The 15,141-nt window shown below is 47.4% G+C and overlaps 1 protein-coding gene across 2 annotated transcripts in view; it reads left to right on the forward strand.

Moving 5' to 3' along the window:
• pdcd11 (programmed cell death 11) overlaps positions 1-15,141 on the forward strand; it is a 75,199-nt gene that overhangs the window by 9,073 nt on the left and 50,985 nt on the right. For both annotated transcript variants that reach the window (XM_073027073.1, XM_073027072.1), the window contains exons 5-15: positions 771-932; positions 4,145-4,268; positions 4,822-5,003; positions 6,567-6,674; positions 8,016-8,222; positions 9,227-9,351; positions 9,875-9,935; positions 10,672-10,818; positions 11,770-12,021; positions 12,481-12,636; positions 14,481-14,675. In XM_073027073.1, the coding sequence (XP_072883174.1) occupies positions 771-932; positions 4,145-4,268; positions 4,822-5,003; positions 6,567-6,674; positions 8,016-8,222; positions 9,227-9,351; positions 9,875-9,935; positions 10,672-10,818; positions 11,770-12,021; positions 12,481-12,636; positions 14,481-14,675 (1,719 nt within the window). The remainder of the gene's footprint in view (positions 1-770; positions 933-4,144; positions 4,269-4,821; positions 5,004-6,566; positions 6,675-8,015; positions 8,223-9,226; positions 9,352-9,874; positions 9,936-10,671; positions 10,819-11,769; positions 12,022-12,480; positions 12,637-14,480; positions 14,676-15,141) is intronic.

The following is a 15,141-nucleotide window of genomic DNA, read 5'->3' on the forward strand; positions in this document are numbered from 1 at the left end:
GAAGAGCCACGTTGTTTGGCACCACTGCAGTTGTACTCAGTGGGCTGTGTATGCTGGATAACCTCCGGGCTGTTACTCCAGTGTCTATAATGGAAAGCTGATGCTTTGCTGACGTGTTCTCACTGGAACCCTGTGCTTGGCTCTGACTGTGTCTTCTAAGGATAGGCTGAGTGAGCTGGGCCTTTTCTCGTTAGAGCGAGGGAGTCTGAGAGGTGACTGAATGAGGTGTACAAGATGACGAGAGGATTACACAGAGTGGGCGGCCAGAGACTTTTTCCCAGGACGGAAATGGCTAAGATGCGAGGGCACAATTTTTAGATGATATAAGGAAAGTATAGGGACGATTTCAGAGCTCGGTTTATTTACACAGAGTGGTGGGTGCGTGGAATGTATTTCAAGGGTGGTGGTAGAGACAGATACATTAGGGACACTTAAGAAACTTTTAAATGGGTACGTGGATGATAGAAAAATGAAGGGTTAGTGGGAGGGAAGCATTGGCTTGATCTTTGAATAGGTCAAAAGGTCGGCACGACATTGTGGCTGCAGGGGCTGTACTGTACAGCATTATTCCACGTTCTATGAATGTGCTGATTTGTTGTAAATGTATTGTCTTGCAACTTTGTGAAAAGACAGACATTGAAATCCATCTTCGGGCCGGTCAGTGAAGTGAGCTGTGGTTGTTCGGTGGCGGTACAAGGTTTTGCTTCCTGTCTGCTGTGTGTCCCAGAGCCGTGTTTCTGAGTGCTTTGTTTCCTCTGAACTTCCCCCAGGATCTGACTGCTCTCCCGGACTTGTACAGCCCCGGAATGGTCGTACGGTGTGTCATTTCTCAGCTCGGGGCAACAAAAACAAACCGCCACAGCTTGAAGCTCTCCATTAACCCCAAGGAGGTGAATGCAGCCCTGTCAGCGGGGATGTTGCGGCCAGGAATGGTGAGTTAGAACATGGCAGTGGAACAGGCCCTTTCAAACACGATGCCAAATTAAAATATATCCCTTCTACCTGCACATTATCCACATTACTACGTATTCACGTGCATATCTACCAGCCTCTTGAATGCCGCAGTCATAGCTGCTTCCACCACTATCCCTGGCAGCCCTCCCAAGTACTCACAACTTTCTATAAATAGAAGAAATCAAAAAGAACTTGCCCTGTGCATCTTACCTTGTCCTCCATTAACTGGCATTCCTATCTTGCCTGCCCTCTCATAGTTTTATGAGCATCGGTCAGGTCTCCCCTCGCCTCTGAGGCTCCAGAGAAAACAATCCAAGTTTGTCCAACCTGTCCTAGTACCTTGCTCTTCTAATCCGGGTAGGATGCTGGTAAACTTGAGAGCCAATGTACCGTAGCGGTTAGCGCAGTGTTATTACAACCTGGGGCGTTGAAGTTCGGTGTTCAATTCTTTTGTCGTTCATAAGGTATCTGTACATCCTCCCCGGTTTCCCCCAGGTGCTCCAGTTTCCTCCCACAGTCCAAAGGCACACTGGTTAGTCGTTAGTCATTGTAAATTGTCTCCTCATTAGGCTAGAGTTAAACTGGGGATTGCTGGGCAGTGCAGCTCAAATCACCAGAAGGACCCATTCTGTGCTGCATATCAAATAACTAAATGTAAATTAAAAACCTTTTCTATACCCGTTACAAAGCCTGCATGTCTCCCCTGTATTGGGGTGACCTGTTGATAATTGTGTTCTCGAATTCCAGTGTCTAGCCCTCCTGATTTTATTGTATCCTGCCATCCAGCATTTCCAGAACTAATGGCACGTTGCTTATAAACTTAATGGTGTCATCCAGCTAGTCATATTGACCTGCATTTATTTGGCCAAGATCCCTGAAAACCCTGCATTTCCCTCAAAGACCAGGCACCTTAGTAGCAGAATTAGGCCATTTGACCCTTCAAGTCTTCTCCGCCACTTCATCACGGCCAGTCCATTACCCTCTCATCCCCATTCTCCTGCCTTCTCCTCATGATCTTTGACGTCCTGACTAATCAAGAACCTATCAACCTCCGCTTCAAATATACCCAATGACTTGGCCTCTACGGTCATCTGTAGCAATGAACTACACCGATTCACCAGCCTCTGGCTAAAGAAATTTCTTCTCATCTGTTCTAAATGAATGTCTCTATTTTGAAGCTGTGCCTTCCAGTGCTAGAGTTCCCCCAATATATAGAGAGCATCCTTTCTAGTTTACTCTATCAGGGCCTTTCAAAATTCAATGGGTTTCAATAATATTCCCCCCCACCCCCATTCTTCTAAACACCAGTGAGTACAGGCCTAGAGCTTCAAACACTTGTCATACATTAAGCCTTTCATTTCTGGAGTTCACGTGAACCTCCTCTGGACCCTCTCCTAAGCCAGCACAACTTTTCATAGATACGGGGCTCAGAACTGCTCACAATACTCCTAGGTGTGGTCTGACCAATGTTTTATAAGCCTCAGCATTTCATCCTTGTTTTTATAATTTGGTCCTCTGGAAATTAATACTAACTCTACACTTGCTTTCCTTACCACCGACTTAACTTGCAGGTTAACCTTTAGGAAATCCTGGCCAGGGGCTCCAAGTCTCTTTGCACCTCTGATTTTTGAATTTTCACCCTGTTTAGAAAATAATCTACACTTTTATTCCTTCTACCAAAGTCCATGACCATACACTTCCCGACACTGTGTTCCATCTGCCACTTCTTTGCCCATTCCAGTCTGTCTTCAGTCCTTCTGCAGACTTCCTGCTTCCTCAATACTCTTCCACTCCACCTATTGTCATATCGTCCACAAACCTGGCAACAAGGGCATCATCTCCATCATCCAAATTATTGACATATAACATGAAAAGAAGTGTTTTCAACCCAAGCCTTGCAGAATATCACTGGTCACCGGCATCCAGCCAGAAAGGTGCCGGTTGTTCCCACTCTTTGCCCCTTTCCAGTCAGCCAATCGTCTCTCCACGCTAGTATCTTCCCTGTAATACCATGAGTTCTTATCTTGTTAAGCAGCCTCATGTGGCACCTTGTCAAAGGCCCTCTGAAGATCGAAGTAAACAATATCCACTGACTCTCCTTTGTCTATCCTGCCTGTTATTTCCTTAAAGAATTCCAACAGATATTTCAAGCAAGATTTTCCCGTTAAGGAAACCATGATCGTATGACTCCAAGGACTTGTGCCCTTCACAAGTCATAAATTCACGGCACTTTGGTACTATGAGCCCCGATGTGAGCAATTAAATGTATTTTCTTTACTGACAGTTTTTCAACACAGAGTGCCATCAGAGAAGGAGTTGGACAATATTTTGATACTGTTATTCAGTGAGGTTACTCTTTTTTTTCCTTCTGACACTGGAAGTCAGGGGGCTGGCATAAGACCATAAGATATAGGAGCAGAAGTAGGCCATTCAGCCCATCGAGTCTGCCACTCTGTCTTCTGTCCATCCAGTCATTGGCAGTCAACGAATGTGTCTACCCTTCCCTCACCTAGTGTATTCCCTTTACTCTATAATGAACTGAAGTAAATGGGAGCATGGGTTTTGATGTCTGCAGGAAGCCTGCAATGGCCTCATTTTCCCTACGAACCTTTAGTAAAGTAGTGCTTGAGCATTGGATATTCCTCCAAGGACAGACAGAAATAGTTGATCAAGCAAAGCTGCGTATGGTCATAGAGTTACATAGCACAGAAACCCTTCAGCCCAACTCATCCAGACTTACCAAGGTGTTCATCCAACAAGTCCATTGACATGCATTTGGCCCAAATCCCTCAAAAACACGTTTAAGCTTAAATCTCTGTCACTAGTTTTAGATTCCCCTTCCCCGAGGAAAGGACAGGCCACCTAATCTCTGCCCCTCATGATCTTATAAACTACTATAAGGTTTATAAGAACTCCCAACCTGATTTACATTTAACACGGTGTATGCTTTTAACTCTATACTTTCTGCTAAACAGTGAATGTTGCTGCTAGGCCTTTCTTTGTGTATTTTTCTTGACCTTGTGTAGGTCTGTAACCTGACTGCCCACCGACAGCAGGGATTGAAGAGATTCCCACTAAGTGTGGTCTTTGCATTGTTGTAGTTGTAATTGTGCACGTGGTTCTCTGCTCCCAAAGCAATTGGCCGGGTTCCTATTGCTGTTCACACTTTGCCCTTTTTCCCTAACTTCAGCTGTTGTCTGGTTGTGTGTCCAGTGTGGAGGATCATGGGTATTTGATTGACATCGGAGTCAAAGCCACCAAGGCCTTCCTCTTGCACCAGAAAGCCCGGGATTATATTAAGAGCAAGAACCAAGGTAGGTCTTCCTCACGGATGGTCTCTGTTATTTCACTAGTTCTGTAGACTCTCAGTGGTATAATCAACTGGCAAGAGGTGCTGTAATTCAGAATCAGAATCATGGCCTCGACTCAGGGCACGCAGTCTGTGTTCTCTTGAGTTATCAATTAAGGACGGCAGTTAGCGTAACACTATCTCAGCGCAGATTTAACCCAGATTTAATTCTGCTCTCCAAGCGACCGCATGAGTTTCTTTCCAAGTCCCAAAGGCGTTCGGGTTAGTAGGTTAATTGGTTACACGGGTGTAACTGGGTGACGTGGACCTGCAGGTCAGAAGTGCCTGTTACTGTGCTGTATCTGAATAAAGAAACAGTTATCACCAATCTCTCTGCCCCATTCTGGTAACACTTGATGCCCAAAAACTTTATAACTCTTGGGAGTGTCTTGACAGCTGAAGAGCACTACAAAGTAGTTTGTGATTGAATGATACCACATGACAATGCCAGTATATCTTGCATGAAATATTGAGTACCACACTGTTATTCTGTTCTTGTTTTTTTTCTGTGCCCCCAGGACACCCACTTCGTGTTGGTCAGTACCTGAACATCCTGCTGGAGTCAGTCAAGGACAATGGCCGGTTTGTCCAGCTTTCGGTCCGATCAGCAGATGTTGCCGCAGCAACGGCCACTGATGATCAGAAGTGGAGCCTGAATAGCTTGCTGCCTGGATTGGTGGTGAATGCTGAGGTTCAGAAGGTACAGCTTTTGGCATCTTCTATTGTCTTCCCTTTCAAAAGGCTGAGAGGTGGCCTCAGCGAGATTCCAGAGTATTTGGTTGATGGTATTTGGCTAATTCCATCTCAAGGAAGCCAAAGCTGAGGAGATCTCTGATAATCCAGAGTCTTGCTGTGTTGCTCCTCAAATCTGTCGTCCAGTCACTGATCCATGACATCCCTAACCAAGGTGCTGTTGACTTTGGGAGGAGCACACAGCACTGTGGCTGGTAGAGCTGATGTGGGTTTTCTCTGGGTGTGCCACTTTCCTCCCACATCCTGAGCAACGTGCAGAGTCGGGGGGGTGTAGATGAAGGGAAGAACCTGGGGGAGTTGATGGGTTTGTGAGGACAGTAAAATAGGATTGATACGGGGCGACGAAATGGGTATATCCTGTCAGCACTGAGTCAGTGGGCCGATTAGCTTGTTTTAGTGCTGTGCAGTTCTGCGCCCTCTATTTGGCCACTGTGGGTAGATGTTCAGAGATAGAAGGATTGATGAATGTGGAAATAATGTAGGAAGACTGCCTTGGCTTGAACCCAGTGAGTTAGTGAGGAACCCCTGTTCTGCAACGCACACAAAATGCTGCGAGAACTCTCAACAGGTCAGGCAGCATCTATGGAGGGGAATAAGCGGTCAATAGAGCCTTCAGTAGGACTGGAAAGGACGAGGGAAGGGACCTGAAAAAGAAGGTGAGGGGGTTTGAGGAATACAAGCAGATGATAAGTGAGGTCAGGTGTGTGGGTTGTGGAGGGGGAGGAGGGAAAAGGTGGAAGACGTGCAGGGCTGAAGAAGAAGGAATCTTACAGGTGACAGTGAACCATGGGAGAATGAGGAGGGGCACCAGAGGGAGGTGATGGGCAGGTGGAAAGAAGAGTATAGGAGAGGGGGGAGCCGGAGTGGGGAACGGAAAAGGAGGGAGCGATTACCGGAAGTTGCAGAAATCAGTGTCCAGGCGGTCAGGTTGGGGGCTACCCAACAGAATATGAGGTGTGGCTCCTCCAGCCTGAGTTTGGCCTCATCATGGCAGTAGAGGAGGGCACGGACAGAATCTCTCGTGTTTATTTTTGGAGTAACACTGTGCACTGAGTGTCGGACCTCTGGTGTTTCTCTGTTTTATGAGAGTCATGAGTTTTTCCTTTGAGTTTTGGAGTGCAGAGGACTGAGGCTGCAGTGAAAGCAATTTGTTACACAATGGGAGTACTCCCTCGATTAATCCTGATCGTGTAAACATTGGGAAATGGGTTTAGGTGTGGGAAAATGTGCAGAGAATGGTGGGTCAGACTGTATCAGATTTGATTGAATGGCTGGCCATAGAACAGTACAATATCTGAATGGGCCCATCATCTGGTGAACACTGCCATGTTCTTAATTTGAATTTTGGGTGGTACTCCGTTTGGCATCTCACCTACCACCCTCCCCTCTCCATGTCCGTGGCCTTAGGTTGTGTACTGGGCTTTAGGGGTAAACATGGTATCTGCCCCATGTTGCAGATTTCTGCAGGTGTTTTCTCCGAGAATAGAACCAAGTGATGTTTGTATTCCAGGTGAATCCTCACAGTCTGGTTCTGCAGTTCCTCTCTGGCATGTTGGGCATCGTTGACTTCAGGCACCTAGACCCACAGAAAATCGGGACCTACCACGTGGGTCAAAAGGTGAGTTTGTGAACCAGTTTGTAAAGTGTCTTCAACATAATGTAGAATAATACAAGTATGCAAAAGGAGCTAGAGGCACATTCCTGACAGTCGTGCTAGTGAATATATGAATATATTTTTAAGATGGGCTATTGAAGGAGTCATAGACGGCTGGTTCTATGACTCTCCCCGTTCCACAAGAAACCCCTACCCTCGTCACTTATTCCCCATCACCGGCACTCCACTGTGGTAGTACCAGCAGCAAAACCGGAGTTAGTTTATTATTGTCACATGTACCAGGATACAGTGAAAAGCTTGTGTTCGCACAGGTCAAGTCGTTACACAGTACATTGAGCTAGAGTAAGGTAAAACAATAAATACAGAATAAATTGCAGAAACTACTGAAAAATTACAGTGCAGGTAAGCTATAAAGTGCAAGATTGTAAGTTAGATTGTAAAGTCATCTTAGCCGACAAGAGGTTGGTTTACTAGTGTGATAACAGTGGGATAGAAACTGTCCTTGAGACTGAAAGTATGTTGTTTCAAGCTTTTGTATCCACTGCCTGATTGGGGGGGGGGGGGAAGAAAATGTCCGGAGTGGGTTGGGTCTTTGATTATGTTGGCTGCTGTACAGTGAGAAGTATAGACAGTCCACAGAGGGATATCTGGGAATTCTCCCCTGACACCCCAGGGCCAACAGAATCTAACTTAAGGATGTAATAGTAAGGTAGGTATTTCCACGTTGCCAAGGAACCCAGTGAAGCTGTCTGTCGATTATCTTGAAGGGAATAATGGTGGCAGTGTTCAGCAGGGTGGCAGAAGACGCCAATCACACCTTGGGGGCAGGTGAGCATCTCCTGGTCACGCCAAGCACCTGTATTGCAGCATATATTTAAAATAAAATACATTTGTGGGGGAGTAGGTTGCTGGGAATGAGATTGGTCCCGTGTGGCAGCACTGACTCGATGGGCTGAATGTCAGAAGGAAATGTAGAAATAAGTACGCTCTCTGGCATTCACAGATGCATTAATCTGTTAGCTCAGCAAGCCTCAGCTGAGGCTCGCGTTTCTGTGTTCTGTTTTAGCTGTTTGAGACCTTGAGGGGAATAGAGAAGAGGGAAAGGTGTGTGTGTGTGGAGGGGAGCGGGATGTGGGCACTTTGGGGGCAAGGTGGGCACCTATGGGAATGGGGTGGGGGGAAAGGTGATTGTCTGGCCATGGTAGTGGCGCATCACTGCGTGACCCTACAGCTGAAGATTCAGGTTTCTTTTGTTCATTTGGTTTTGCTGTTTGTGTGTCCCTGCATTCTCTGTTAGCTCTGTTCCCTGGGCAGTAAGCTACACACGTTATGTCTCTCCTCCAGGTGAAGGCCTGTGTGCTGTACGTCGAGCCGGATACCAAGTCTGTTCACCTGACCCTTCGGCCCATCTTCCTGCAGCCTGGGGCCCTGGTGCGGCAGCCGGGTGGGCAGAACATCGGAGAGGTCCTGGAGCAGTGCACGGTGCTGTGCTACCACAAGGGTGCTGGTGTCACCTTTCGGCTGGAGGACGGGTCGTTTGCCTTCTCGCGTGTGAGTAAATCTGTTTTCCACACGAGGGTGAATTTTCACAGCCGATGCTGCCACGTATCTGTGAACCTGGAGTTCAGAGAGACTTGAATTTTGCCTATCGTCAGCATCTCAAAGGAATCTTCGGGGGTTACATAGATGTTGACACGCAGTAATAGTGCTCGAAATGTGACAGCCAACATTAATTTATTTAGAGATAGAGCAAAGGTAACAGGCCATTCTGGCCCAATGAGCCCGTTCTGCCCAATTACACCCATGTGAACATTAACCTACTAACCCGTACATCTTTGGGATGTGGGAGATGAACAGGTGTCAGGGGTGGGTAGGGGAGCATGCAAACTCCTTACAGACAACAGCAGGAATTGAACCCAGCTTGCTGATGCTGTAAAAGAACTACACTAACCACAATGGTGCCTTGCTGGCCTCAGCTGTTCCTGTAAACTACACCGGGTGTTTAAAGAATCCTGCTTGAGGGATAAATATGAAGCTTTGGAGAAAACTAGCACAGTAGTTGCCGGAGGCATCCCGCTGTGCCCCTCACTTTAACGCTTCATTCAAAAGAATGTCTTATCGATGCTCCCCTGCTCTCCTCCACTCACACAGTACTCTACCCCCCACGCCAACCAGGACCCCTCATTGCATTTCTGACCTCCCCCTCAGTGCACGCAGCAGCGTGACGCTCCTCTCTGTGCACCTCGTGCTGGAGCCTCTAAGGCCGAGCTTGGTAATTATTTTCCGTCTTCAGAAAGTTGATTGGGTTCAGATTCATTTAATCCCACGTGTACATCGAAGCAGCGAAGCGTGCCGCTAACGATCAACACAACCTAAGGGTGTGCTGGGGGCAGCCTGCAAGTGTCGCTGCACATTTCAGCGCCAACGTAGCATGCCCCGGGCACACAGCGTGCCCACAAGTTGCAGTAAAGTGCTGCTGTTTGTTGGGGCAAGCTGAATTTCACAACACAGACCTTTAATAATTGATGCCTAACGTCTGCCCCTTGTCGTTCCAGGTGTTTCACCTTTCTGACACGAAGATGACTTCGGCTGCCAGCGTTTTCAGGAAGGGCACCAAGCACCAGTGTCGGATCATTGACCATGCACCCATGGAGCAAATGGCCCTGGTGTCACTGAAACGGTGAGTGGCTACATGACTGTCCACCATCAGCAGTTCAACTAGTGGCATAAATGTGTTGGCTTAAGGATAAGATATTTATTTAGAGGTGCAGCATTGTAGCAGGCCCCAATGAGCCCACGGCGCCCAAGTACATCCACGTGACAATTAATGTATCTCCCTGTGCACTGCTCCATCACGCGGAGCGGATCTCCCTCAGCGTCGCCCCATCACGCAACATCATGGGTTAGATAATGAATAATGCTTCCTCCACAAAGTAAGCAGGTTAGCCACTGAATGAATTCGCCCTCTACTCTGTCCTTTACACTGTCCTTGGCCAAGGGCAGCAAAGGTTAGACAAATGTCCACTGATCTGGCCTTTGCAGTGGTATGCTGTTCTGAATTAAGATGAGGTGTTTTTTGTTGTTTTGCTGAAAATCCTTAGAATGGATGCTTGATCGCAAGCTTTGCAGTGGGCAGAGATTGGAGGAATGTGCCTGAGTCGCTAGGCAGTCACACTCCTTATTCTGTGTTTTTTGATTTTCAGGACCATTATTGAAGCCCCATTTTTGAGGTACCACGATATCGTCCCAGGACAGATGATTGAGGTAGGTGCTTGCTGTGACAAATCCCAAATCAGCCAGTCCAGAACCATGAGTAAAGTGTTACTTGTGGCTCTCCTTTCATCTTGAGCTCCTGACTAACTCCGTCCACCGCTTGCCATCCTGCTGGTTGTACTTCAGACCACGTCTGTGTCTCTTCATCCATCTCGTACTGTTGAGATCTGGGTAAATTAGCTGCGCCAACCCCCTCCTTGCTGCTTTCACAACCAGCCCGGTGGACCCGTGTGGTCTAAAGCTCTTGACCGGCAGTCTTAAACACAGTTCCACCCAGCCTGTTACCAGCCCACACCATGCCCCTATTGAAAGCTTCCCCCAGAAGGAAACTGAAATGTAATTACCTCCCAAAATCAGTGCCTACCTCAGCTTTCCCTTGGTTCTCACACTGCTGAGATTTGTTTCTCACCTCAGAAATGGGTGTGATCTCATAAGATTTGTCAGTGAAGTGAAGTTTACAAAGCTTTTTCCTTGTGTTCTCAGTGAATCTTGCGTTACACCTGAGACTAATGTTCTAATAACCCCACCGTTATCACCCCATGTCCTTACGGCAGTAGTATGATCTCTGTTGTGATTTCCCGAGACTATTCTGTCTGCTAGTTGGGTATTCAGCATCCTCGGTACAGCCTGTAAAATGTCAGCTGCTGTAGTTCATGTAAGATGGAGTCTGTAGTCCTCTTCCAGCAGCTTTTCTGATGCCTGGCTATCATGCTTTGCTGCTGCTCAGGGTACGGTCGCCTCCCTGGAGAAATTTGGGGTCCTTGTGAAGCTGACAGACCACATCCGGGGTCTGGTGCCTCGAACACATCTGGCAGACGTCCCACTGAAGCACCCAGAAAAGATGTACAGCGTTGGAGACAAAATAAAGTGCAGGGTAAGCACTTCAATATCAGGTACATTGTTGGGACAGGGGTGTTATGGGACAACGTACAAAGTGGTCAGAGTCTGGTATGGGTTGGGGGGGGATGTGACAGTGTACAAGGTGTTAAGTGTCTGGTACAGTGTTGGGAGGCATGGGACAGTGTTCAGTGTCTGGTACAGTGTGGAGAGACTGAGATAGTGTGGAGGATGGTTGATGTCTAGTACAGTGTGTGATGGGACTAGGACAATGTACACTATATGTCTGGTACTGGGGTAATGTGATGGGTGTCCAATATCTGGGACAGTGGTGAGACAGGTAGTGTGGAGGGGGGGTTTGGTGTCTGGTACAGTGTGATGGAGACTGAGACAGTATGGAGGATGTTTGATGTCTGGTATAGACTGGGAGGAAAGAGACAGTGTACAGGATGTTTAATACCTGGAGCAGTGTGCAGGTTGGACACAGTATGGAGGATGTTTGATGTCTGGTACAGATTGGGAGGAAAGAGACAGTGTACAGGGTGTTTGATATCTGGAGCAATGTGCAGGTTGGTCACCGGTACAATGCGACTTCGTCTCACTTCAGATGTTACTCAGTCAAGGCTACGGAGATGAGCTGCGGCTGGTGCTGATCAGCCAGGATCTCTAAATGTGAAGCAGTGCTGGGGTCTGCAGGCTCACTTCTCTTGTGCTGTGCTCAATGAGCAGGGATTAGTTCAATGTATATGTTGTCACATTATTTCTTGTACATTGCAGATTGATATAGTTGCAGGATCCCTTGTTGTCATTCAGCACAGAACCCACCCTCCTTTGGCCCACCAAGTCGTGTTGGCCATGAACTCCAGCTGTTCGTGCTTCTCGAACGGCTCCTTTGATAGCCTGCAGTATTAACTGTAAACCACTGCTGCCAGTGTAGTGTTGCGAGTTCCTGCCTTATCAGATCACCTAATTGCTACTTGTTCCCTAGGTGCTGAAGGTAAACGCTGAGACCAAGAAGGTTACTTTGACTCGGAAGAAGACGTTGGTGAAGTCGAAGCTCCCCGTGATTGCGTGTTACGCGGAGGCTGTGCCCGGGCAGTCAGTCCATGGTTACGTTGTATGTGTGAAACCATTCGGCTGTATCGTCTGCTTCTATGGCGACGTTCGAGGTCTGGTCCCACGGAATGAGTTGAGTGTCGAACCCCCACCCTTCCCTGAGAAGGTCTTCTACGTTGGCCAGGTGAGGGCAGACTCCATGAGGATGTAGGCTGCATCCCCAGAGTGACCTACAGATTTCCTGCAAAAGGCTTTCCTCTTCAATTGCTTGCTCAAATCTTTAAAAAAAACTTTGAACAGAAATTCTCTTTCCACCCACATCATCAGACAAAGATAAGCTTTATTTCTCACGTACATCGAAACATGCATTGAAATTATTCATTTGCATCAAATCAAATCAGTGAGGATCGTGCTGGGTAGCCCAGAAGTGTCTCCCTGCTTCCAATGCCAACATAGCATGTCCGTCACACCAACTCTGCCTTGTACGTCTTTGAAATGTGGGAGGAAACTCGCACGTTCACAAACTCCTTAAAGAAAGAGTGGCAGGAATTGAACCCAGGTCACTGCTGCTGTAAAGTGTTCCACTAATTACTATGCTACCATGCCATTTCTGGTCATTTTTGCTCTTCAACCCCCTCCTTAGGTTGTGAAGGCCACAGTCCTGAAGTGTAACCCAGACCAGGAGAAGCTGCTGCTGTCTCTGAAAGCCCGTGGCGATGCTCATGGGCAGGAACTGGGAACCGGAGCGGACAGCATTTCCCAGGAACGTGAAGGAGCTGCTGGGTACCCGACTGGCAAGGTATGACTGAGGTTTCAACAGCATCACTGTTGGCCAAGTGTCCCCAACCGATCAGATGTAGTCACTGCTGTCTTTTGCATTCTGTATGTTTCATCAGCCCGTTCAGTTAGCATAGGTCTTGGATGTTACGTTGCAGTTATAAAAGTAGTTGATGGGTCCGCATTTGGAATATTGCCTACAGTTTTGGTCACCCTGTGGAGTTGAATGAGTGCAGAAAAGATTTATGAGGATGGAGGGCCTGAGTTATAGGAGAAGACACACTAGGTGTTCTTCCTTGGACCATAGGACAATGAGGAGGAGACCTTGTAGAAGTGTTTTAAATTATGGGCGAGATAGATGAGGTAACGGTCCTTTTCCCAGGTGGGAGAGTCCAAAACCAGGGGAGGTAGATTTGGGGTGAGGGGAAAGATTTAAAAGGGTCCTGAGGAACAGGTTTTCACCCAGAGGGTGGAAGGTATATGGAAGAGGTTGGGATAGATGCAATGGTAATAGTTCTGAAGCATTTGGATCGGTACATGGAGGGGCGGGCCTTGGAGAGGTGTTGGCCAAAGGCAGGAGACTGGGGCTATCTGGTTGAGCCAGAAGTCCTGATTCCATGCTGCATTGCTCTATGACTGCGTGGTCATACCAAGGCATGAGGTTAAGGTGGGGAAGAGGGGAGGGAGGAAAGGCTGATTTCAATAGAGGGGTCCTGGTTGAAGTATATTGGGAGCAGGTGCCTGCTGGCGCCTGACCACTGGAAGTTCATAGAAAGAGTTTGTGTGAGATCAGTGCCAGTGAGCGTGAAAGGCAAGGTGGAAAGATTAGGGATGACAAAGGATGTTGAAGCTTTAATCAGCTTGGAAGCCGGTACTTGGTATAGACAACTGGAACTGGGTGAATCTCTTGAGGAAATATGAAGAGAACAAAATCATGAAATTCTGAAACTCATAAGATTCCCTTGTCAGGTAGTCCCAAATTATTCTAGTCGTGTATTAAGAGCACAGAAAGGGTTGGGAACCTAAGGAGCAATGTATGTGGGGCCAGGGGGTGAGTGAGGTCTTAGCTGAACTTTTCTCATTGATAATTACCAAGGCAAAGGACGTGGAGGCTAGTGAGTTCAGAGAGGGGTGTGTGATGGTCTGGGGTCTATCAGTATTGAGAAGATGGAGGTAAATTTTGATCAGCAAGACCCATAAAAATAATTAGTGACCAAGTGTTTGATTTAAGTTCTGTATGAGAGAGAAGTGTAGTCACTGCAGGCTCTTTCCTGCTCAACTTTCTGCCGCTGGGTCTTTATCTCAACTGAAAAGGCAGACAAGACCCTTTACTATAATGTTTGTGAAACTTTGCTGTGTGGCTGTTGGGCATCTAGTTTTTTAATCCTCCTGGGAGTTGTCAGTAAGAGCCTTGCCTGCCACATCAAGGTGGAGATCCAGGTTCTTTTATTTTAGAGATACAACATGGTAACGGGCATTTCCAGCCCAATGAGTCCACGCTGCCCAAATACACTTGTGACCAATTAAACCACTAACCTTTAGTCCTTCGGAATGTGGGAGGAAACTGGAGCACTCAGAGGAAACTTGCGTTGTCATGGGAGAGAATGTGCAAACTCCTTACAGACATCAGTGTAATTGAACCCTGGTCACGCTTGCTGTTTACTAAGCTCTTCTCTCCCATGCCTCCAATCACCATTTTGTGGGTAAAGGCAGAAAGGTCTTGTCAAGATGTCAATGACACAAGATGTCATTGAACAGCAAAAACAGACTCAGTCGTCTGACTATCCTGCTACTTTGATCACTGTCTCACCTGTCGAAGTGCTTTCCTGGCTGCTGACGTGTTTCACTCTGCTGTGCATCTTTCAGATTGTTGATGTGAAAGTGTTGGTGAAGGCAAAGGACGGGCTGGAGGTCTCCATCTTACCCGAGCAAGTGGCTGCCTTCCTGCCCACAACTCACCTCTCGGACCACGTGAGCAACTGTCGGCTTCTGGCGGAGCGGCTGCAAGTGGGCGATGTCATCCCTGGTGTCATGTGCTGGAGCCAGGCCTCCAATCGGATTGTATCCTTCAACCCACAACCGGGCTTTGAGTTCTATTTGGTCTCATTAATCGACAGTTCAAGCTAGGACCGATGGGGTACCTGTCCAAATCCAAATGTTAACTAAAGATCATTCGGGGTGTGGTTGTCTTCCCTGCATTTTCGAAATCAATTTCCTTCCACGGGTTGTTTTCATCAATCCTCCAGTGGCTTATTGGTTACTGAGATTCAACCTGATCACAGAAGTGGAGGATGCGGATTTGATTGTAACATTTAAGAGAAGTTTGGAGAGCTATGGTGTGGATGCGGGTCAATGGGACGAGGCAGAATAATAGTTCAGCACTGACTAGATGGGCCGAACAACCTGTTTCTGTGATGCTGCAACCTTGGTGTGACGTTGAGCAGTTCCCTCACCTGTTTGCGAGTTGCTGCTTTACAACTCCAGTCCATGTTAACGTTGGGACTGGGCTTACTCAGTTGTACCCAGG

Source organism: Hemitrygon akajei, chromosome 23 (genome assembly GCF_048418815.1).
Source record: "Hemitrygon akajei chromosome 23, sHemAka1.3, whole genome shotgun sequence".
In the NCBI taxonomy this organism is placed as follows: domain Eukaryota; kingdom Metazoa; phylum Chordata; class Chondrichthyes; order Myliobatiformes; family Dasyatidae; genus Hemitrygon; species Hemitrygon akajei.